The sequence below is a fragment of the Aspergillus niger genome (genome assembly GCF_000002855.4).
Source record: "Aspergillus niger supercontig An07".
Lineage (NCBI taxonomy): Eukaryota > Fungi > Ascomycota > Eurotiomycetes > Eurotiales > Aspergillaceae > Aspergillus > Aspergillus niger.
Genome location: NT_166523.1, coordinates 824,272 through 847,242, shown reverse-complemented (window position 1 = coordinate 847,242; position 22,971 = coordinate 824,272). Strand labels below are relative to the sequence as shown.

The 22,971-nt window shown below is 50.4% G+C and overlaps 10 protein-coding genes across 10 annotated transcripts; 5 read left to right on the top strand and 5 right to left on the bottom strand.

Moving 5' to 3' along the window:
• Positions 1 to 239: 239 nt before the first annotated feature.
• On the top strand, positions 240 to 1,908 carry An07g03980 (uncharacterized protein; the record flags this gene model as incomplete). Its single annotated transcript, XM_001391443.3, has 9 exons — positions 240 to 295; positions 351 to 398; positions 482 to 611; positions 666 to 709; positions 776 to 875; positions 926 to 1,282; positions 1,334 to 1,412; positions 1,482 to 1,665; positions 1,716 to 1,908. The coding sequence occupies 9 exons, from the start codon at positions 240 to 242 to the stop codon at positions 1,906 to 1,908; spliced, it is 1,191 nt and encodes a 396-aa protein (XP_001391480.1).
• Positions 1,909 to 2,956: 1,048 nt separating this feature from the next.
• An07g03970 (uncharacterized protein) lies at positions 2,957 to 4,485 on the bottom strand (the record flags this gene model as incomplete). The annotated part of the gene is made up of 3 exons (XM_001391442.1): positions 2,957 to 3,755; positions 3,810 to 4,239; positions 4,296 to 4,485. The coding sequence occupies 3 exons, from the start codon at positions 4,483 to 4,485 to the stop codon at positions 2,957 to 2,959; spliced, it is 1,419 nt and encodes a 472-aa protein (XP_001391479.1).
• Positions 4,486 to 5,141: 656 nt separating this feature from the next.
• An07g03960 (uncharacterized protein) lies at positions 5,142 to 6,861 on the top strand (the record flags this gene model as incomplete). Its single annotated transcript, XM_001391441.1, has 3 exons — positions 5,142 to 5,170; positions 5,246 to 5,868; positions 5,924 to 6,861. 3 exons carry the CDS (start codon positions 5,142 to 5,144, stop codon positions 6,859 to 6,861), a joined length of 1,590 nt encoding a protein of 529 aa, XP_001391478.1.
• Positions 6,862 to 7,130: 269 nt separating this feature from the next.
• On the bottom strand, positions 7,131 to 8,078 carry An07g03950 (uncharacterized protein; the record flags this gene model as incomplete). The annotated part of the gene is made up of 3 exons (XM_001391440.1): positions 7,131 to 7,426; positions 7,502 to 7,957; positions 8,021 to 8,078. 3 exons carry the CDS (start codon positions 8,076 to 8,078, stop codon positions 7,131 to 7,133), a joined length of 810 nt encoding a protein of 269 aa, XP_001391477.1.
• Positions 8,079 to 8,199: 121 nt separating this feature from the next.
• Positions 8,200 to 11,387, top strand: An07g03940 (uncharacterized protein; the record flags this gene model as incomplete). Its single annotated transcript, XM_059748378.1, has 7 exons — positions 8,200 to 8,277; positions 8,398 to 8,608; positions 8,716 to 9,150; positions 9,203 to 9,493; positions 9,558 to 10,593; positions 10,674 to 11,089; positions 11,161 to 11,387. 7 exons carry the CDS (start codon positions 8,200 to 8,202, stop codon positions 11,385 to 11,387), a joined length of 2,694 nt encoding a protein of 897 aa, XP_059605362.1.
• A 193-nt stretch (positions 11,388 to 11,580) lies between these two features.
• Positions 11,581 to 12,826, bottom strand: An07g03930 (hypothetical protein; the record flags this gene model as incomplete). Its single annotated transcript, XM_001391438.3, has 3 exons — positions 11,581 to 11,584; positions 11,640 to 11,786; positions 12,111 to 12,826. 3 exons carry the CDS (start codon positions 12,824 to 12,826, stop codon positions 11,581 to 11,583), a joined length of 867 nt encoding a protein of 288 aa, XP_001391475.3.
• Positions 12,827 to 14,379: 1,553 nt separating this feature from the next.
• An07g03920 (uncharacterized protein) lies at positions 14,380 to 19,448 on the bottom strand (the record flags this gene model as incomplete). The annotated part of the gene is made up of 3 exons (XM_059748377.1): positions 14,380 to 18,116; positions 18,177 to 19,306; positions 19,384 to 19,448. The coding sequence occupies 3 exons, from the start codon at positions 19,446 to 19,448 to the stop codon at positions 14,380 to 14,382; spliced, it is 4,932 nt and encodes a 1,643-aa protein (XP_059605361.1).
• Positions 19,449 to 19,584: 136 nt separating this feature from the next.
• An07g03910 (uncharacterized protein) lies at positions 19,585 to 20,342 on the bottom strand (the record flags this gene model as incomplete). The annotated part of the gene is made up of 3 exons (XM_059748376.1): positions 19,585 to 19,932; positions 20,061 to 20,171; positions 20,259 to 20,342. 3 exons carry the CDS (start codon positions 20,340 to 20,342, stop codon positions 19,585 to 19,587), a joined length of 543 nt encoding a protein of 180 aa, XP_059605360.1.
• A 289-nt stretch (positions 20,343 to 20,631) lies between these two features.
• An07g03900 (uncharacterized protein) lies at positions 20,632 to 21,202 on the top strand (the record flags this gene model as incomplete). The annotated part of the gene is made up of 3 exons (XM_059748375.1): positions 20,632 to 20,676; positions 20,955 to 21,054; positions 21,111 to 21,202. The coding sequence occupies 3 exons, from the start codon at positions 20,632 to 20,634 to the stop codon at positions 21,200 to 21,202; spliced, it is 237 nt and encodes a 78-aa protein (XP_059605359.1).
• Positions 21,203 to 21,831: 629 nt separating this feature from the next.
• An07g03890 (uncharacterized protein) lies at positions 21,832 to 22,778 on the top strand (the record flags this gene model as incomplete). The annotated part of the gene is made up of 3 exons (XM_059748374.1): positions 21,832 to 21,897; positions 21,945 to 22,146; positions 22,279 to 22,778. The coding sequence occupies 3 exons, from the start codon at positions 21,832 to 21,834 to the stop codon at positions 22,776 to 22,778; spliced, it is 768 nt and encodes a 255-aa protein (XP_059605358.1).
• Between the last annotated feature and the right edge of the window lie 193 nt (positions 22,779 to 22,971).

The window sequence follows — 22,971 nt, the reverse complement described above, 5'->3', positions numbered from 1 at the left end:
TGGCTTGCCTTTGCTCAGCTGGCATACTTCCTCCTCCCTGATTCTTTAAAACCATATATCACCAGGGTCTTCAAGTTTAACTTTGCCACTTTCAGTTCTTACTACGGACTTACTACTACTGGGTAGTACTACTGAGTCAGTAGTGCTAAGTTAGTACTAACTCCTTTAACTACCATCTACTACCTACCATTCTTGCACCCATTCTCTGTTTTACACGGTTTCCCTTTCTGTCAGACAACATGGCGGAGTTCTTGCGATCTCAAATCTTGGGGACTACGTTCGAGACTACCAACAGGTGAGTGATCACTTCGCTACTAAGGTCGATTCGTAGCTACTAATCTCCTGCCCAGATATTCTGACCTCCAGCCTGTTGGACTTGGTGCATTCGGGCTTGTCTGGTACGAGCACTCCTTCTTTTACATGTAGTCGCTCTGCCTGAATATACGGATTAGATTAGCTGACCACGGTGCGGCCACACTAGCTCGGCTTATGACATGATTACGCGCCAGCCAGTAGCTATCAAGAAAATGATGAAGCCGTTCTCCAACGCCACCCTCGCCAAACGCACCTACCGCGAAGTGAAGCTCCTGAAACACCTGCGTCATGAAAATGTCCGTCTCCTCGCACTTCATTCCTAATACCATGCGACTGCTGACGTTCAACAGCTGATTGGCCTGAGCGACATTTTTATTTCACCATTAGAGGACGTGTATGTGGCTAGCACAATGGCTGATTCCAACGAATTGTTCGCAAGAGTACTGACGATAGGACGCAGTTACCTGGTGACGGATCTTTTGGGGACTGACCTGAACCGCCTTCTTACCTCAAAGCCTCTGGATGGCAAATTTGTTCAATATTTCACCTATCAGCTTTTGGTAAGCCTGCCGAACTCTCCAAGTTGACACGGACTTGCTAACGACCCTAGCGAGGCCTCAAATACATCCACTCCGCAGGCGTGATACACCGAGATCTCAAACCGAGCAACATACTGATCAACGAAAACTGTGACTTGAAGATCTGTGACTTTGGTCTAGCGCGACTGCAGGAGCCTCAGATGACTGGATATGTTTCAACCAGATATTACAGGGCACCAGAAATCATGTTGACATGGCAAAAATACGGAATGCAGGTGGATATCTGGAGTGCTGGCTGCATTGTCGCAGAGATGCTTCGCGGCAAGCCATTGTTTCCTGGGAAGGATCATATCAACCAATTCTTCCTGATCACAGATGCTCTGGGGAACCCACCCGACGAGGTCATTGAGAGGATCTGTACAAAAACAGTAAGAGCTGAGTCGATCGTTGGTCTACCTGAAAGCTGATTTATCATATAGACCCTTGACCTTGTGAAATCACTGCCAAAGCGCCAGCCAGCTCCTTGGGCGACATTGTTTCCAGACTCTGATGAAAATGGTACCTACCCCTTCCACAATCAAACAAGTGTGTGAAAGGTACTTGTATACTGATGAGCTTTGTTCGCAGCTATTGATCTCCTTGGAGAGATGCTCATATTTGATCCCGACAAGCGGATCTCTGCTGCGAAAGCCTTGGAACATCCTTACTTGAGCGTATATCACGATCCCACTGATGAGCCGGTCGCTGAACAAATGTTCGACTGGTCTTTCAGTGAAGTGGCGCATTCAATCGATGAGTGGAAAATCATGATGTAAGTCTCTTGCGATCCTTGACCGAGTTCCAGACTGATCAGGATGCCAGATACACTGAAGTTGTAGACTTCCATGATATTGGGCCTACCGAAGAACCAGTCATCACAGAGCCCTTCTTGTCTCCCGATCCGAGTCTCAGCCCTGAGGTCCTTGACCCGCTTGGCCAGATACAAACCCAAAGCATGGTCACTAAATCAGCGGAGACCTTAGACCAAGATATTCTCCAGTACCTCCAAATTTAGACTCCGCCAATTAGTAAAGCTCACGAAGGAAGCAAGAGCCGCAAATTCGGTGAACTATTTTCCGTTTCTCCTCACGAGGATTTCTGGAACTGACATCATGATGCGTCTATTCCGTCAACCTTTTCGTCAGATGAGGCCTTGAAGATCGGTCATTCATAAATGCGTCCCTTGCCTAAACCCTGTCACAGGCACCACTAAAACAGTGCAAGTCAGTGACTCAACCTTCTCCATTGACAATGACCCTTCCCTTATCGACGTGTTTCTCTTATACTCCCCCTCTTCGCATCGACTTCGAGACACGAATATAGTCGCTTACGCTGAAGGCCAGACATACACTTTCATCCCACCCAGCTATCAGTGCTCCCACGGAAGAACGCCACCCTCCCAGCGAACCAGCATTCATAAAGCCGAACCTAACACGATGAATTTACTGCTATCCACTTTGGCAATCTTATTCCCTGCCCACGCTTTCCCTTACACACAAAATCGAATAATCGCGCCAAATACCACCTGGGAGATATCTCTATATCAAAATACACACTGCACCGGCGTAGAAACCTCTTTCTCTGGGAACGGGACATTGCCCTGCCACGATGCAATCCTCAACGGCGGCTCCTTGGGCTACATAGCAACGATGAGTATTGTTTCGAACTGTTCAGTGCAGGTCTTCAATGATACGGTATGCAGTCAAATCATTGATGTTGTAGGCTCAGGGATATGCCAGGCTCCGGTTCTGCAGGAGGATGTGCTGATTCGGAGATTCTCGATTGTCTGTTAGCGTTGATGTCTCTTGACAACGTCAAGAATTGAGGGTCTCGTGGCTGTCTTAAATTTACTTTCCGCCTTTTTCTATTCCATTTCTTTTTCTCAATTCGAATACTATCTGTGTTAGCTAAGGTTATGATTTCCTACCAATTCGAACGAGCCATACGACGAATGACAATCTACAATCACATCCTCATAATCTGTGTGGACCACCAAAGCAAGACCAAATCATGATCTATGAATATTGATTGCATATATTAGTACATTACTCTAGTAGATATGATCAAGTAGAACCACTATTATCTGCACACGAGAACACCCCATCGATCTCCCCATCTCTATACGCATCCATAATCTGCACAATAACTCCATACGTCCCACCCACCGTCATGAACGCCCCCAAAAGAATCAACAATATATGCAACAAATACACAACCCGCTTCACCACCCCTCCAGACTTCCAATACTCCCCATGACTATACACCCACAACCACCCCGGCAAACACAACGCCAACGGCGCAAACCCCAAGCTCCCCACCAACGCCAGCACATACGTGAATATCGGGATCGCGCACGCCAAGATAAATGCAATCGCAGCTAATCCTATCGTGCATCCCAACCACGTACCCCAGTGAATGACTGTGTTAGCTTGAAGATGGCGCGAGTGACGTAAAATTCGAACGAAGAGGTATTTTGCCGCTACGTGCACGTAGAGAGAGCCGCTGACAATCAAGCCTGGTAGGGCGATGCCGTAGGCGACGCGTTTTATGGTCGTGCCGGCGCTGCCGAGGGCCGGAGAGGCGATCCATTTCCCGCACCAGGCGTAGATTACTAGTGCGAAGGCGAGGTAAGAGGATGTTACGAATGACATGCAGAGGTATACGGCTTTCGGGTAGTCCTTGGGTTTGCGCATTTCGGAGATCACGGGCAGGAAGGCCGAGGTTGCGGCGCTGGACACGAATATGGTAGCTGAGGCGGTTATCCCCGCTGCGAAGCTTGGGGAGCCGATTGCATGGTAGCCCAGGTCGTAGGGACCTGTTTGAGGGGCTATGGCTGGGCGGGAGCGGGTTGTTACGCCGATTCTGGAAGGGGTGTTAGGCTTATGGTGTTGGTGGGAAAGGGGTTAGGGGACGTACACGACAATGAGGACAGCGGCTAGGATGCTAACGAAGCCCACCCAGGTGAGCCACCCGATGTGGGAGAACTTGCGCACGCTAGCAAAGCCTGCGATGATGATGGTTGCGATGAATGAAAACCACACTGTGCACAGGGAATGAAGGGAGAGGGCGTTGAATGCGGCCGAGACGCCAATTATCCCTGATGCAGCAGTAATCACGTATGTCACGATGAACATGAATCCGACAAGCTCGCGGAGCATGGGGCCTCCTATGAGCTGGGCCATGTCGGCCACGGAGTGACATTGTGGATATAGTGTGCGAAAATTGCCCAGGATTATGGCTCCGTAGGCATTGATGACACACCATCCTACCAGGTTAACGGCACCAGGGAAGGCCCCCAGGTCATACATCACTGATGGGATGGAGAGGATGCCCGTTGCGAACAGCACTGGAGGAAGTCCGATCAGAAAACTGCGCGTTGTAGGTGACTAGTTGGAGACATACTCTTCAGGAAGATTGCTGATGCACGGATCCAGCTGACAGTGCGAAAATTGACCTTGCCATCTGCCTGCTTAAAAACTTCATGGCTATCGTCGTCTACTTTGACCTCTGAAGAACTAGCGACTCTGATGTCGTCGCTAGCATCCGAGGCTGGAGTGACCTTGAGGTCCTTGGCCTCATTGATGTACGACATGGTAGGTGTCCAGAGGAAGGGAAAGAGGCGTACCCTGGTACCCTCTTGAGTCGGGACCCCTTACATTCTTATTGCTGGGCATTTCTTGCACAGGGATCAGGCTGCGGAACATTATCACCAGTAATATGATCGCTACTGATAGTATGACGGGCCGATGAGGTCGAGCTCAGCTGCTGGCTGATAAGAATTCCCACGGAGAATTATCTCCGTTGGAGTGCCACGTTGGAGTCTATCAGTTGGAGTAGACGGCATCGTGCATTATCGATGGCTGCGATACGAGGGGCATTGGAGTAGGTGAAAAATGCGATAAGGCTAGTGATTCAAATAATTTCGTCAGTTATCGAATGTGTAAGTAGAAAATAGACATGTCCGATGGGTTTGGTGGGTTTTGGCGGTTTGAAAAAGAGAGTGGAGATTCCCATCTGATAAGCTGAACCCTTAGGCTTTCAGGCCGTGAGGCCGCCCCGGACGCCTGCCTGGGAGGGGGATGTTGGAGTCACGACAGTCCTTCCTGCCAAATGTAGTAATCGACTCCAACTGCTGGCGATAAGGCTTGGCACATGGCACATGCCAGGCCTTTTCTTCTTCGTTGTCGTTGGATTCAATACTCTTCTCTCCGCAGAATTGAGCTTGGTGTCCAAATCTACTCACACATCATGTCGGTATTGTTCACTTCTATTTCGCCGTATGTACTGAGTCCTCGATTCATGTTATCCCCGTTGTCTCCTCCACGAATTTGAACCTTACAGATCATCGACAGGGACAACCCGGTCAAGAGGGAAGATGCGGCCTCCCTTCTGCGCAATTTGGATCTCCATATTGACCAAGAAGATGAGGAAGATTTTCATACCCTCCTGGCAGCCGTCCATGACTGCGCCGAAACCGTGGCGAACCTGCCAGACTATCAGCCAGTCCCCGATCTAGATCGATACCCTCGACATAATGTTCACCGTCCATCCTCAGAGGAACAAGTATTTGGGCAGGCCTGGGCTCACAAGTTTCTGATCAAGGGCAATCCGGAGGGAGGGCTATTGACGGGGAAGACGATCAGCGTGAAGGATTGCATTGCCGTTGCAGGTGTACCACAGTTGCTTGGAAGTGATATCATTCCCTCTTGGACACCAATTACAGATGCGACGGTTGTGACCCGAGTTCTCGATGCTGGTGCTGATATTCATGGTACTTCGACTTGTGAAAACTACTGCCATTCCACGGCGTCTTTCACGAGTGCTCAAGGAACCGTGGAGAACCCTTTCGCGACCGGATACTCAGCTGGCGGAAGCACCTCAGGAGGGGCAGCCTTGGTTGCAGCTGGTTTGGTTGACATTACGCTCGGTGGAGACCAGGGTGGAAGCATTCGGGTTCCCTCCGCGTTTTGCGGTTGTAGGTATCTCGGATAAATTGGCTTTCAGAAACATGGCTGACCGTGTCAACTCAGGTGTCGGCTTGAAGCCTACATATGGGCTGGTGCCTTTCAGCGGTATTGCTAGCGGAGATGCTATTGATGACCACACGGGCCCGCTTGCTCGTAATGTTATCGACGTTGCCTCTTGCTTAGACGCTATCGCCGGCTATGATGGCATAGACGATCGATGCCTGGGGAGTCCTAAACACGGCTCTACCTCGTTCGCCAAGTCGCTTCAAGCGGACGCTACGAGGCTCGACGGCTTCAAAATAGGAGTCTTGAAGGAAGGATTTGAGCACACTGCTGTGGACCCCGCAGTCAAAGAGTCGGTCATGGCGGCCACCCAGAAATTTGCGGAGCTTGGCGCAACAGTCGAGGAGGTATCTCTTCCAGACCACTACCATGGGCCTGCTATATGGACCATTCAGCAGCGTGTATCAGGCTCCTTGACGCTGCTTGGACAGGCACATGGCAGAAGGGGGCTCTACATGACGGAGATGGAGCGTGAGAGACTGCCGTGGACGAAGGAAGGCTTTCAAAGAGCCTTCCCAGCCACGAAGAACGTTATAATCAATGGCCTCTATCTTACCTCGCGCTTTCCTGACTTGTACGGGAAATCAGTGAATATCGGCCGAAGGCTTCGGGACCTCTACGAGGATCTGCTCCAGGAGTACGATGTGGTTGTAATGCCAACCACTCCTGTTGTTGCACCAAGACATGGTGCACGAGGCCTACCGGTCGAGTCTCTGAAGCCTAGCATGGGCTTGACAATCAACACAGCAATTTTTGATGTTACGGGACACCCAGCGATGAGCATACCAGTGGGGTACGCTCCGGCCAAGGATGATCCCCAAGTCAAGCTCCCGGTCGGTATGCAGATTGTCGGAGGGTTGTGGCAGGAGTTTAAGGTACTCAAAGCGGGATATGCATGGGAGAAAAACTACGATTGGAAAGAGGTGGCGAGTCATTGATAGACACAGTACATTATAGCTAGAATTTTATAGGATTTGGTCTGGGTGAGAAACGCTCATTGACTATATTTTGTGGGTAACTTGGACGGCATGCCTCTCACATGCAGATTTCCGATTACATACTTCCATATCGTTCTGTACATACTGCAAGATGTTGGCATAACGTTCGATTTCCTCTCGTGTCTCCTGAATGCTAATGACACTAGATCTGTTGTTCATCTTATTTCATTCTTAGTCATTATCATTATTATGGTTGAAGAAGCTTTTCATCAGTTGATTATATACCCTCCATCGACAACAAGCGCATGTCCTTGCACAAACGAGGCAAAAGTCGAACACAAGAAGAGTATGGAATCAGCCACTTCTTCCGGTTTCCCCATCCTCTTCATTGGGGCAATCTCGACTGCTGGTTGAAAGTGCTCGCGAATTTCCTCACTGTACGTTGTCATTGGAGTCTCAATTACACCCGGACAGACACAATTTACACGGATGCCCTCCGCAGAGTAGTCGATTGCATCAGAGCGAGTCATCGCAATCACAGCAGCCTTGGAGCTACAATACGCAGCTAGAAGCAAATCCGACGCAGTTAGCTCAATCAAAGTGACCTGGAAAATTCGGGATGGAGAAAATGTGAACTTACGAGCACTCGGGCGCCCTACGATTCCCAGCTGGCTTGCAACGTTCACAATAGCCCCTCGCTGAGGAACGCGATTCGGATCATGACTCGGTAAAGAATCCTGTGCTACCATTTGTCTCAACTCTGCTCTAGAGCAGAACCAAGCACCCCGGTAATTGATGTTGTTGATATGGTCAAATACCGCCGTTGATGTCTCGGTTGTCCGCATGGCGTCTCCTAGGATTCCGGCGCAATTGACCGCATAATCCAGCCGTCCAAATGTATCCACCACCTCACTGACGAATGACTCGACAAAGCTCTCATCGGATATATCACCCGCCTTGACTAGAAGACGCGTCTGAGGGTAAGAGGCGAGGATGGCCTCCCGAGTCTGATCTAGAGAGGCAGAATTAAGATCCGTGATTGCGATTCTTTCACATCCTGCCGAAGCAAATGCTTTTGCTGTGGCTGCACCGATGCCTGCGAGACGGTTAAAATTTTTGCTTTTTCCTTTCCCCGCGATGGACTTGAAGGTATACGTGCCTGTGCCACCGGCTCCTGTGACGACGGCAACTCCCGGAAAGGTCCAAGTTTGCGTCATATCCGCGGGCGACGATTATCGGGAACAAGACTAGTCGACTTGATCAGAATTGAAACTCACGTTGAGGCCAGGGCAGCTCAAGGAATTGAAGTTGAGACAATCATCGCGCATTATTCTCGTGATGATGTTGACCTATATACTACATCCCATCGAGCAACAGCTGACCGACCGGGTTGGAGAAAGGCAGCTTATCGCGCAAGTGGGGTCAACTCTCCCAAAGTGGCGTTGGGGCAGCCGATTCGGCACCGACGGTTGGAGTCACTCGCACGTTTCCTTTTCTTTCCTCACCATCCTCCACAGTTAGTCTCCTCTCCCCTAGTACCTGGTGTCTCCAATTGGAGAGGTTGCGACATCTTATCTGTATAGTCTGGTCATTGCTTTATCTCCAAATGACTTGATGCTGTCTCAGTCTCCTTCACAACCTTCTCGGGGCTCTCGTCGCTCGAGTGCGGGAGCAAAAACTCGGGTCTGTGTCCATTGCGGACGCAGTTTCAGAAGAACGGAACATTTGGAGCGACATGTTCGCACACGTAAGTTGCATCATCCTCAGCGATCCCAGCTAGTCAAGTCGTGTCTGGATACTTTGCATTGTCTAAATTAGTTCCACTTGCTAAGCTAAGGTCCTGTGCACCCTTAGACACCAAAGAAAAACCGTATATATGCTTCTGTGGCTCCGCATTCACGCGACGAGATCTGTTGAAGCGACATACAACCATTGCACATCAAAGTACCAGTGGTTTAGTTTCACCGAATTCGCAACCGGATCACGAAGCCTTGGACCATGCCAATAGAGCTGGAACTTCAGAGCCCACCACTGTTCAGCCCCACTATAACAATGTTCAGCCGACGCCGCGTCCAGATGTTACTATTCCCATGCCGCCGATTGCGGAACAGTGGGCAGGGCCGCAACGTGGACCATACATCGAGCAGGATCGCAATACTGTTCTAAATACGGCTAGTAGTAGTGCGGGTGACTTGGGGGCTCATGCCGGCGCAGTCGGCCATGATGCGGAGATTTTGGAAGCTGCGCAGCTTCTTCTTCCGGGCAACTACCGACATGCACCGCCACCAGGTAATGAATCTCTCATCCCTCTGCGAAGCACGCGCGGCTAACCTACTTTCAGCCCAACCGATCCCATATCTACATGAGGAGCTCAATCATTTCCAGGATTTCACGCATTTTCTGGACTCGATCGGTCTCCCATCGGAGTGGGTGCCAGCATTCGGGGACATCTCTCAGATTCACAATCCTGTGTCAACTGAGCAACCCGAATTCAACAGAAGTGCCGGGGAGCAACATGAATCCTCATCGCGCTCCCGCCAGTCTGAGAGATCGCGGGCTGACTCGCCCTTCCGGTCGTGGCTGCCGTCCGTACCTCCAGGAGACCAGAGCTTCGCATCTGTATCAGACTACGGTATGTTCATTCAGAGATCAAAACGAGGTGTGACAGTCGGACACTTGTACTAACTAGTATACAGAGCCTCCTCAGAGTAGCAAGAACCCAACGTCGCTGAAAGTTACAGAAGAGCAGAGGCAGCGTCTGGCGGCCTCCTTGGACGAGTTTCGTTACCTTATACCAGATTTCGTCCTACCTTCGCGTCACACGTTGACGCGATACTTGACCTCCTTCTTTTTTGGCTTTCATACTCATCTTCCCTTTCTACATATACCGACATTCCGGGTTAATGAACGAGCCCCGGAGCTCATCCTGGCTCTCATGACAATAGGTGCTCAATATCGCTTCGAGCACCGTAATGCAGAGAGACTGTTTTATGCAGCCAAGGCGATTGTATTATATCGACTGTCGAAGGAGTCAAGTTTGCCATCCTTTAATTCTATCATCCAGATACCATTGAATAGTATCCGGGAATCATCTCAGCGCTCGGGCCAGGATCCGTTGGTCTCATCGCCAGATTTTGCCGCGGGAATGAACGCTTGGAGGAGAATTGAAACTATTCGTACTCTGCTAGCTTTGATGGGGTACTCTACCTGGGAGAAGGCCGAGCTTGTTCAAGAAGCGTTTGGCCTACAGAATCTGCTCGTTCGGTGCTTGCGAGAATTCGGGCTGATGGAAAATATTACAGTTGCCCCACGGCATTCTCCTTTGCAATGGCATGAATGGGCGGAAGAGGAATCTATAAGACGCACCCGTTTCATCTCATTTTGCTTTGTTCACGTTCATAGTATCGCATACAACATCTACCCGGTACTCCGCAGCAGTGAAGTTCATCTACGTCTCCCATGTTCCACGAAGGAATGGAAAGCCGCCACAGCCCACGACTGGGAGGCTGCCCAAAAGGAGGTGGGCTCTCAGCAACTATTCTTTCAGGATGCCTTGGCACTATTGCTGCAACCTTCACGAAATCCAGTACTTCTGGATCCAATCCCTGCGCCTTTAGGTAATTATATTTTGCTCCATGGCCTACTTCAACGCATCCATCTTGTGAGCGAGCTATCTATTCCGAATGGCGACCAGTCATTTGCGCTTCCGACCGAGGAGTTGAACAAGCTAGAGTAAGTTCTTCCGTCAAGCAAAATCAGTTTTTGATTGCCCGGGTAACTTCATATAAGTATGGGCTAACGCGCCTGATCAGGAGAGCACTCCGGTCCTGGACTTCAGTTTGGCAACAAGCCCCGGAATCTAGTCTTGATCCGCATAATGAGAATGGGCCCATTCCGTTCACTTCTAGTTCACTCTTAGGGTTGGCATATGTTCGCTTGTCTCTCAACCTTGGACCGCATCGTCAGTTGGAGACGCGGGATCCATATCGTATTGCTACCGCGATACACAGATCGCCGCGACCAGGAAGGAGCTATAGATTGACACCTGCCCTCATTTATTCTGCACACGCACTGAGCATTCCCGTACGCCTGGGTATCGACCACGTGGCGCGCAGTCAAGCCTTCTTCTGGAGTGTTCGTCACTCACTTGCCAGTCTAGAATGCGCTGTTCTTCTTAGCAAATGGCTTATGTCCTTGGCTGAAACTGGCAGCAGCCAAGCCCTGAGTGGTATGACCTATTCCTTCTAAAGCAGGCTCAAACAGCGGTCGATGGTTTGCTAACTTGAATATGGGCTTTAGAGAATGAGAATCGGATCTTACATTGGACGCGTTGCATTGTGCAAGAAGCTTACAAATCAATGGATCTCGATGAAGGAGAATCGTTTCCAAGCCAGGACCCTGGAAGCCTTGGATTGGCCGTCATCAAGCTTTGGGCTCGCCTCTTTCGAAAGAATACCCAGTGGCCATTCATCAACGTACTTGGGGAGAGCCTGGAGCGGTATCTTACACTTATTCAACCAGGCTAAAAAAGCAAGGCGTTCCTGGTTCGAACCCAACACCCTGAAGTATCATACAGCAGATTATTCTCATCTTACCAACATAGAAGCGGCTCTTTGAATAGATGGGTTGCCCTTGAAGCTCTGGTGTGATTCCGACTTGCGCCATATGGCACCTCAGGTTTGTTCTTCCTGAAGCCAACGCGGATCCAGAGGCATTAGTCTAGCTATGTAGGTGTTGAGTATAGCACTTCCAGTGTTGACTAGGCTTATGTGTCTTACTAATCTACGTCATTAGGACCGGCAATGTCTCTCGCGGCGTTGTTTTCCTCAGAGACCGGGCGGCGTTCGACGCTTCCGGAGGTGTACCGACTATGCGAATTTATGAACTCACAACCTAGCATAGCATCAGCGGTCTTATTGCCACGACTAGAGACACTTTATAATTCAACTCATACAGCGTGCGAAATAATGGCACTATATTTAGGCGATCATACATTACACGTCAAGCTCTTTAGATTGTCAATTACATTAATTCAGGATTGGACATTAAGGCATTATTAACAGACGCCATCTCAATTATTACCTCTCCTTCTCAATTGTTGTACCGAATATCTTTGTGCGGCGATTGTTCCGGGATACCACACAGGCTTGGACTTTACTGACAATGCCAAGCGCCGCTCCACTGGATACAGAACTAGACTTTAGAAGAATCTCCTCGCAAAGCTGGGCGAAGGAGTTGCGGATGCAGACAGTGAGGCCGAGCTTGAAGCAGCTGCGCTTGCGGAGACGTTCGCACCAAGAGTGGCAGTAAGAGGTCCGATGAACAGGGTCTGGCCGCACGGGACCGGAGGAGCAGTGACGCAGCCTTGGAAGTATGAGCCAAGCTGACCGGGAGCAGTTCCGTTGGATAGAACGTAACCCGGGCTGTATGCAGGCACCAGCGAAGAGCTGTTGGTCGGGAAAAGAACGGTCTGGTTTTGACTCGCGATATAGTAGGCGTGAGCAGTGTGCTCAGCAGCCAAACGGGCCCACAAGAACGAAGCCTCGGGGGCCTGGGTATAACCAGCCAGGGCAATGTACGCCCCGGCAACTGTAGACTCCAACTGGAGCGCAGTCTGCACGAAGGTGTCGGCGTCACTGGCACTTGGGAAGGTGAAGCTGCAATTCTGAGGGGTCCAGCCAGACAGCTTCGAGCCAAGTTGTTGCACAGCACGCACGCCCAGGCGATTCTGTCTCTGGATGCCCTGGAAGTTGGTGAAGTACTGCGAGTTGGAGCCATTCTGGGAGCTGCTCAAGAAGGTCTGGTTGACCGGAATCGACGAATAGAAGCGGTCGAGGAAGAACGAGAGCGCGTAGCCGTAGTTAACGGCTTGGGTTTCGTTTGACTGAAGAGAGCAGCTCGAGGAGCTCTGAGCCACGGCGGCTCCTGCAAGCAGGAGGCCGTTCAAGGCGGAGAAAATGCGCATCGTGCCGAGTAAATTGAAACTCGATATGATATCTTAAGCAATAGTTCCCTTCTTATGAATTGGATTCGAGAGTATGCAAAGACAGTATATCCAACACAAAAAAAGGCGTAGACACTTCTCTACAAATTCCACAAAACTCTCAGCCGACAAGAAACAACATGAGCTACTCTTATAGCCTCCGTCAACTCCTCATGCTTACAAAAACTGCTGAGTGCAACGATATGATGAAATGCAATCCAGCCCTGTCGGACGCGCGGCCGGTCAAAAACCCCAACAGGAGCGGAGCCTCGACTTGCATCTCTTGCATCATGACATGGCCGGCCAAAGCCTATTGACAAACCTTGTCTCACATACAACAAGGGAGAAATGAAGAGAAAGAGTTTCGCCTCCAACAATGCACCGCCTTATAGGTCGGTTCGGCAGTGCGGAAATCCCATCCATTAAACTTCGAACCTGGAGTTCGTTGGACCCATGGTCTCTTGTGCGCTTAATCCTCGCCTATCTTGCTGTGGTGATATCATGGAAGCTGTATTCTTTCCGCATAATAGCGGATGATATCATCCAAAAATGAAAATGAAAAGAAAATTAATTGGCATATACATCAAGGACTGGCCGGAGAAGAGCGGTTGAATTTCTTTCTGCTCGCTCGCTCGCTCGCATCACAAGATAGATGAGGTAGATAATATATGGAATGGCATGGCCACCCTCCCCGGTGCCAGTAACTAAGGTCCATTTCATCATACACGATGCCAAGAGAAACTAATTGTAGATGAGATAAGTTATCTATCTAGACTAACTAGTTACTACGTACTCCCCGTAGCGATGGGAATCGATGATGATCTGTATCTGGTGTCATCCACTCCCGGATCTCGGCGGATAAATAAACTTATTCTGCGCTAGTCCTATCCCGGTTAGGTGGGATGCATGCCAAGCGCACCTTGTTTTCCCTGTTCCCGAATTCAGAAAGTTAAGGGTCCAGTGACTTGTAGGGTCCATGAATCAGTAGCCGTGCATGCCCGGTTGTGCAGTTGAGTGTGGCGAGATTTTGTGCAATTTCTTCACTGTATACTCAGTGCTCTACAATTACATCCTTCTGGTCGCTGAGCCGGCTGACCCTTCGTACGCTTTTTTTGACTTTGCCTCAGGCCAGTGGTTTCCATGGGCCTATAACTACTATTATTCTCAGCTGGTGCCTAATCCATGCTATGGGTGCAGCGTATTATATGAACATTGTATATTCTCTATATAGTCACATTCAAGCAATTTTTTTGAGACAGGGGACAAAGAAGGGTCAGCAAAGCCTCCATTTTTTTTGAGGCACAACGAATGTATAAGAAGTAAAAAGAAATGGAAGATGAATAAAAATAGCAATAGTAGCGATACCCCATGCGCCAGCTTTCACACAGTCAATAATAAACAGAATTGATAGATAATATGTGTAACAAGGGCCTTCCAATATGTGCGACTTTTCTTTTAAGGTCCCTATCAATAGTAGAAAGAAGAAATCAAGACATGCAGGGACACGTCAAGAACTAAAGCAAGAAAGGGACGATCTATGAATCATTACCACTATTTTTATGATCCCACGCTTTCTTGGCTCCTTCCAGAAGACTATCCATGTTACCGCTGTTTTCACACATGCTTCGGAAGAGACCGTCACCCTTATTTATTAATGTCCAGGGGTGGTCGTACTCGATAACTCGGCCGTGATCCAGGACCAAGACCTTGTCGTAGTCAATGATTGTCTGTAGACGGTGCGCAATGGTGATAATGGTGCTTTCCCGGAGTTCCCGGAGGGTTTCTTGGATCTTGGAGTCGGTGTTGTAGTCTATGGAGGCGGTGGCTTCGTCCATCATCAAGACCTTGGGATTCTTGAGTAGTGCACGTGCAAGACACAAGAGCTGTCGCTGGCCTTGGGACAGGTTGGACCCGGATTCGGAGACCGCAGTGTCCAGGTTGAGGAAGATGTTCTTGTTGTCCAGGATAGCGCTACTAGTGACACCGGTGGGAGTTGCAGAACTGGGCTCCGCGAGCGTACTAGTGGTCAATGGAGTCGCGGTGCCAGAGGTACCAGGGCCGATCAAGTGCACACGTCGCAGGGCGGTAAAAATCTGCTCATCCGTGAAGAGGTCGAACGGGTCCAGATTGCTGCGGATAGTTCCTGTAAACAGAGTAGGGTCTTGGGGAACGATGGTAATCGACTCTCGCAAGTCACGGAGACCGATTGCGCTGGTGTCCACGCCGTCAATGACGATGCGGCCCTTTTCAGCTTCGAGGCCACGGAAAAGCGCCAGAGCAAGCGAGCTCTTGCCAGCACCAGTGCGGCCGACGATACCGACCTTCTCTCCAGGTTGCACGGTGAATGAGACGTTCCTGAGAACGGGGTCAAGGTCGGGTCGATACCGAGTTGTATACCCAATGAAGTCAACCGCGCCGCCACTGGGCCAGTTGGCCGGCGGTCTAGAGTCAGGAATAACTGCATCTGCCTCTTGCTCGACTTCGAGGTACTCCCTGACACGTTCGACAGAGTTCATGTTCTGTTGAACCTCCGAGTACAGCCGGACTAGCCAGAGAACGTTCTCGGTGAACGTGACTGCGTATGTCAGCGAAAGTCCAGCAGCACCGGCATCAATCTTCCCAATGTTTATCAGGACAAAGACAGCGGTGAAGAATGACACCAGGGCACCTGTTACATCAACACGGAGCGCCAACCAGCGATTACTCGCCCACAGATAGATGTGAGGGCGGTTGTAGGCGTTGATGCGACGGTGATTGTCAACGATGAATCTCGGTCCATCTCCATAGGCACGGATGGTAACAATACCGTTCAAGGTCTCACCAAACTGCTGGTACAGAGGACTCCGCTGCACGGATTCAAGTCGCTTAAGGTCGCGAGAGGCGTTCAAGTAGACGGCACCGAGAGCGACATAAACCAAGGTGATGAAGATACCCGCGATCAAGAATCCGGGCGTGATGACGGAAATAAGAATGACAATCATCACGACCGATGCCAGACTATGGAGCATGCCAATCGCTACGGGAGCGACTTCCTGATCAACGGATTCCACATCCTTGGAGAATCGGTTCATCAGTTGACCCAGGGGGGTCGAATCAAAGAACTTGAACTTTGCATGCATGACCGCTCTCAACAGGCGCTGGTGGATCTTGAAAGACGCGTGCAGGGAACCCCAGAAAAGGACACCCTCTCTGATTAGCGAAATAGCAACGAAAGCAATTCCCAATAATGCGTAGACTCCGAGATAATATGATACATTCACATTGCCGTTGGCATTGACGGTTACTGACTGCGTGCCAAATTGGGGTGCGCTAAAAGTGGATGTGCGAGGAACACCGCCAACATTGAACGACGGAATCTTGAAGGCCGCCATCGCCGCGTAGTCACCAGGATCCGCCCCGACGTCCTCAGTCTGGTAAGAATTGGCCCATTGTCTGATCCAGATATTGGTCGACACAGACCCAAGCTGTTGCAGGCAAAAAACAAGCACAGCCACGATCCAGTAACGCCAGGATCCCATCGATTGAAGGTACATCTTAACCGTAGACAACTTGATACTGCCAACAGCCTTTGACTCTACCAACTTAGGTTCGGAACTGTCCTTGGCCTTTCCGTTGGGGGCGTTGGTAGCATTTCCGTTCGTAAGAGATTCGTCATCTTGCTCTGCATGATCCGAAGGTCTGCGGGAAGGACGGGGGGTAGTAGTCCTGGAAGTCGGTCGGGGTTTGAGGAGTTCATCACCCAACGCACCAGATGCCGCCACTTCGTCTGGAGGACCCTGAGCAATGATTTTACCATTATCAAGTGCAATGACATGGGCAGCTTCAAACACGGTTAGAGCAACATTGTGTGTGACCAGAACACAAGTTCGGTTCATCATCAAGGGACCGGTCAAAGCCTGTCGGAAGATGTGCTTAGCGGTGTGCGAATCGACTGCACTCAGGCAATCATCCAGAAGCAAGTGCCGAGCTCTGCTGTACACAGCGCGCGCAAGCGATATTCTCTGTTTCTGGCCTCCTGAAAGACTGATGCCCTTTTCTCCCACAAGGGTCTGGTCGCCTGCATCGAGAATTGCCAGGTCCCGCTCCAAGGCACAGGCCTTGATTACAGCATTGTATCGGCGTTGATCAAAGGGGGAAGCAAACACGATGTTATCCTTGACAGTAGCATTCACGAGCCATGCTTCTTGTGCGCAGTAGGCAACGCTTTCGATGAGACCTGTCTGAGGATCGACCGGGAGTTCGGAGCGGTTAGCCGTGCCTCCAGGCAAGTGAACCTTTCCTTGCAGAAGCTTCATTTCGCCAAGAAGCGCCATAAGCAGCGACGTCTTGCCAGAGCCAGTCGGACCAGTAATCAGGTTGAGTTTGCCAATCTGGAAGTCCACGTCCATATTGATCAGACGGAAACCATCCGCGACCTCTTCTGACGGATCATCTTTGTACTGGCCCGGGGCAGATCCCCAGGTAAGGGTAGCATTTTCCAACGCGATCTTGGGCGGTTGTCCATCAGAGTTCTCCTCCTCGAGTTGACGGTATTTCTGAGTCTCTTCTTCGTTTAGGTAAGTGTCAACACGATCAAGGGAGACCTTGGACTCTTGAACGTGTGCTACCATGTCGGCTAGCTGGTCTAGGGGAACGCGGAGCAATGAGAACATCGACAGTGCCGGGAATGCGATCGAGGGTGTCAACTTCTTTCCCTCCACCACCGTATACAAGAAGAATGAGGCGAACGTGATAAGGATGGGCGTGCCATACCAGACAGTCGCCGCCGTAGACCAGATGATGTACCGGAAACGCAAGGCCTTAAGCTCCGCCTTTCGCTTCTCGTTGACAATGTCTTCAAAACGCTGCTCCCAGGCGAAGTACTTGATGATTCGGATATTCTGGAGGATCTCGTTGGTGCTATGAATCCGAGCATCAGTGCCTTTCAGGATCCGATTCTGAACCTTCGTAAACTGTTTGGCGATCGTAAGGTTGATAGGCAACATAAAGACCATAATAACAATTCCAGCAAACGAGCTGAAGCCCAGGAGGCGGTACAATAGTGTTACGGCAATGATGATCTGCACTGGCACGCTAGCCCACAAAAAGTGCAGGTAGGCGCCGACTTCGCTAACTTTGAAAGAGTCAATCGCCATCAAATTGATGATAGTACCAATGTTAGCCATGTGTTCTTTGTCCTCCTCCTCATCTTCCGACTTCTTCGCCTTTGCATTATTAGTCTCGGGGTCGGTTGTTGCCTTCTTGTTCTTCCGGCCAAATGAGAAGAAACCGCCTTTCTTCTGATCCTTCGCAGGCTCTTCCGGCTGCTTCTTCGCGGATTCTACAGTCGAACCCGCTTTCCGCCTGAGGGCCTTCGCGTAAATTTCGCCAATAATAATAGCCCGAAGTTTGACACCCAGCTTGCGTCCAATCCAAAGAGCCTGACCATCGGCGATACCTTGAATAGCCCCAGAGCAGAACAGTAAGATAGCATAGAGCCACGCGGCGTTTGCAGTCGACGACCTTGGATCCTCCACGTATTGCAGAAGTACCCGGAGGAGGATGGTGGGCAGGTAGGTGAACAGGTTCGAAAAGATGGTCCAGGCACCTTGGAGAAGGAGGGTACCGTAGAAGTACCGACACAGTTTCCACACCAGTGAGCCCTGATAGTTCCTACGGCGGAAGTCTTCTAACACTGTGGCTGCTTTCTGAGACGCTGTCAGATCCCAGACATCTTCGAGCTCCAGCGGCTGCCTGTAGCCCTTGAGAATGAGAGGATCCAGCCAAGCAAAAGTAGCCAGCGAGAACAAGCTGGCTGTGGGATGTCTCGCAGGCTCCAGGCCCTCATCATGCGACACCAAAACCACTTTGTTTCCTCTACGGGTAGTGACCGCGATGAGCAAAAGCAAAGTGGACAAGCCAAATTCAATGGAGCTGAAGATCATGGCCCGATTTGACAAGGGGTGGATAACGGCGGAGCGAAACACGAAGACGGTGAAAACCCATTGCAGTCCGTACAAAGATGCCGTATGGTTCCACAGCCTGGGAGATGAATGGAGGTCGAATGTCGAAAGCAGCAATCTAACCAATGCCAGGAACAATATGTAGCCCCAGGAAACGAGCTTGGCGATGGCGGGAAGAGTACCCTGGCGACCCCATGCGCCTGTGGAAAGGACAGCCACGAAGACGGCTACTTCTCCTACGAGCGCAAGGATCTCCAACGTTAGAGTTGCGATTTCTCCGCGGGGACGATCAACTTCGAATGTCGGTAACTCGGATTGTGCCGCTTTGCTGAGCATTAGGTCGCTTTCCTCCCCTTCATCATCCAAGGTTGCAACCTGTGTGTCGCCTTCAGCCGCATTGTGATCCAGTAACTTGAAGAAGGCGCTTTTTCGAGAAACGGTACATTGGTATGCGACGCGAAAAATGACGAATAGTAATGAGAGCCCGCAGGCCGTGAGTGGAAATATTACTTGGAGATAGCTACAATTGACAGTTATACGTTAGCCGGCGAATCTCGGGGGTTAAAAACAATGGTAGCAGCGACATAGTTGACGTACTTGCGTTGGAAGCAACGGGAAACATCATCGATAGCCCAAATGGGCCCGTGGCAGTCGACCGCCATGGCTGGCGGGCGGATGATAAGAAGAAGTTGAGAACACCAAAGCTTAGGAACAGCATACGCTCCTAACTCAGGACCAGTCGACAGACTGGTGGGGTGGTAATGAGAAATCCAATCGAATTTCTAAAGGTTTTCAAGCCTAGATACTCTGGTGGTTGCTACCCGGACTATAGATGCAGGGCAAGCCTAGCATCGCCAAGGTGATAGGCGGAGAGGAGAGAAAAAGAAAAAGGCAGACGAACCCAAGGCCCGACGGGGACTGAGGGACACTACCAAGAATGCCGGGAGTGAAAAGTTGGCATACACCACATGCAGTCAAATCCAGCACGAGGGTCGGAACAAAAGGAGAGAAAATAGAATAGGGAGAGAGAATGAAGGAGGGGAGATAAAAGAAGTAAAAGAGGAAGAAAGAAGAAGAAGCAGCAGCAGCAGCAGCAGCAGCAGCAGCAAAGCGATGACGAGTGGGAACTCGCGCCGGTTTGGCAACCTAACAGAAAGTAAGCTAGAGCGGGAACTCACTCTGGTTTAGTTCGGGTGGGCTCTCGTCGCCTTCTCGCATCCACCGCCCGCAGCCAGAAGGATTCCAGACCTCCCCGGCGGAGCTCGACTGGCTACCTCGCTGGAGTCAATTCTTATTTTATTATTATTCCTCTCGATCCATTGGTCTTCTTTGCCGGTTAGCGAGAAATCTGAAGGTGACTCGTGCTTATCGTCCCTGATATCACCCTGAGTCACCTCCATTCCATTACTGATACTAATGGCCTACTTTGGAGCCTAGTGTATCTCGGAGAACACCTCCCTGCACTAACAAACAGTCCGGTTCATTTCTGACGCTTGGCTCATCAACCCTCCCCTCATGACACTCGATCTGCTGCTACCTACACGGAGGACAGCCATCCTTCGATCTTCTACCCGGCACCATTCGACTGGAAACGATCCAACTTACGAGATGTGTGGAGTGGGCGACTCTATCGTGAAGGAGTATCACAGAACAGGGCCCTTCCTCCCTTGGTTGGCGATCCGTCCCACCCCAAGCCCACGTTGCGGAGACAGGGTCGGGGTTGCTTTCTAATGACTGGACAATGTAGTATATGCTCCTAAGGGTGGAAAGATGACTTGACGTGCCAATGTATCTCTTCGCAACATTCCCAGAATCCAATCATGCTTGTACGCCAGCCTGCAGAAAATGGCTGATCCGCATGACCAACGCCATCCAGGCCTTCCACCTCGCGTTTAATACCCTGTCAGTGACTCAATGAGGGAGAGAGGGGTCCAAGAAACATCGAGATGTACGCCCTAGGGTGTTTGAGAGAGTCTGTGCATCCTGCATGCCCCTTGCCCGTCACACCGACTCAACTCCCAGCAAGTCAGCCCTTTGTTGCCATCTAACGGACTAATTCGTCATCCTTCTGCCTATGAGCTTTCAGGATTCCGATGAGTCAGATGTCAAATGGTCGGAGAAGAAGCGGTCGCAGTCTTTGATCACTTGACGGCCTTGCTTTTCATTAGTCTGACGCTGGAGCCTGTGAGACAATGAGCCAATTTAGTCGCCCAATGCGCGATAACGCCCGTAAAGTGTCTCTGGCTAGCCGGCCTATTTCAGATGCGGGTATTCCGAGATAAGCACGCAAGGCAGCTAAACCGCGTAGAGTTTGAATTGGTCAGCAAAGGGAAAAGTAGGCCTCAACGGCCGGAACAATCCTTCTGTTGCAGAAGTTGTTGATGCTGATAGGATCTCCCTTGTCTTATCCGATTAAAGTTCGTTGTCTCTTATATAGTACCTTATTATAACGGTTGGAGCCGACATCAACACTCCATGCTGACTGGGGCAAGAGTTTCAACGGCATGAACTATTCTCATTCTATTGAAGGGGGATTCCCCACTTTGCTGGGTTCTTCCCCCCACCGTCGGCTACGCGGGACAAGAAAGAAGGAATAATGAACAATCCTGTGGAAGACAAAGACTCTCTGGCTCCTTTCTTCCTGGCCCTGTTTATCTTAAGATTCAACACCCGAGCAAGTACCATAGATCGATAGCCACAATGGCAAGGATTGATTAATTAACACAAGGAAGATTCAGATTCTGCTGCAAAATGCTTTCTTTCGGAACGCCACCCCGGGCCCTTCCGCTGCGCGTGGATGCCATGGATTGCCACAGCGGGACTAGTGTGTGATCATCAACCACTTTTAAATTCGTTGATCTCGTCCTGATCCAGCGCCTATCCAGCCCTGATCACTTCGACTTCAAGAGGGGAACAAGAGGAAAGGACGACCGACAACCGTTATCTCGACTGCCGAGTCAAATATCGACCCTTTGGGCCATCAGTCTAGCCACCATCGTTGCTTAACGACGGCACGCGATCGTTCGCCCCTGTTAGACCATTACCATGGCGGAACGCATTTTAATGAACGAATATAAGACGCTATCACAAGAGCCCTGGGTAAATATCGATGTACGTATATCTTCCTGAATATTACTCTACTTTTGGTCATACATCAGAGACCACCGCGTCATGTGTCCCATCGCAGACCACATTCATGTCACACCGAGAATGCTGACCGACATCCCTTCCAGGTCGACGAGCAAAACCTCCTACACTGGACGATCGGGTTAATCGTTCTGAATCCGGATTCACTTTACTATGGCGGCTACTTCAAGGCGATCATGAAATTCCCGAGTAACTACCCTTACTCCCCGCCAGGTCAGTTCACGAGCGCCCCTCCCGACACACTCCCCTCATCACACCACCCCCATCCCTTTTTTTCGCCCTTGGATGTGGCAGACGAGACAGAAAGACAAAACAGCATGACTAACATACAATCTCAATTTCCAGAATTCCGCTTCATCCGCCCCCTCTACCACCCAAACATCTACAAAGACGGCAAGCTCTGCATATCCATCCTTCACGCGCCTGGCGAGGATGAAATGTCCGGCGAATTAGCCTCAGAGCGGTGGTCACCAGCTCAACGAGTCGAATCCGTGCTCATCTCCATCCTCTCCCTCCTCGACGACGCCGAGATCTCTTCCCCCGCCAACGTTGACGCCTCGGTCATGTTGCGCAAGAGCCCCGACGAATACAAATCGATCGTGAAACAGCACGTGGAGGATTCGAAGAACGATATTCCCGAGGGATTCGTCATGCCGACTCACGAATCCACCACGACAGTCTCCAAACCTGTGGAGAAGGACGACTCCGACTTCTGGGCCGAGAGCGATGTGGACGACGACGTCTTCGGCGGTAGCGACTCCGACGAGGACCTTGACGTCGATGACGATGACGAAGACCAAGATTCCGGCAGTGATGAGGAGGAAGACGAGCACAGGGCCACTTGATTTGTTCAACCTATCAAGTATAAAAGCCAAATTATGTCGCCACCCCTATTACTATCTATATATTTGGCGCTTGGAGTTTCTACTTACTACTTACATGACTTTTTTCCCCTTTATATTTCATCGTGGCATAGCGCAGGCGCTGCATTAAGAGGTGGTATACAGCACAGTCTATCAATATGAGATCCTTTGCTTT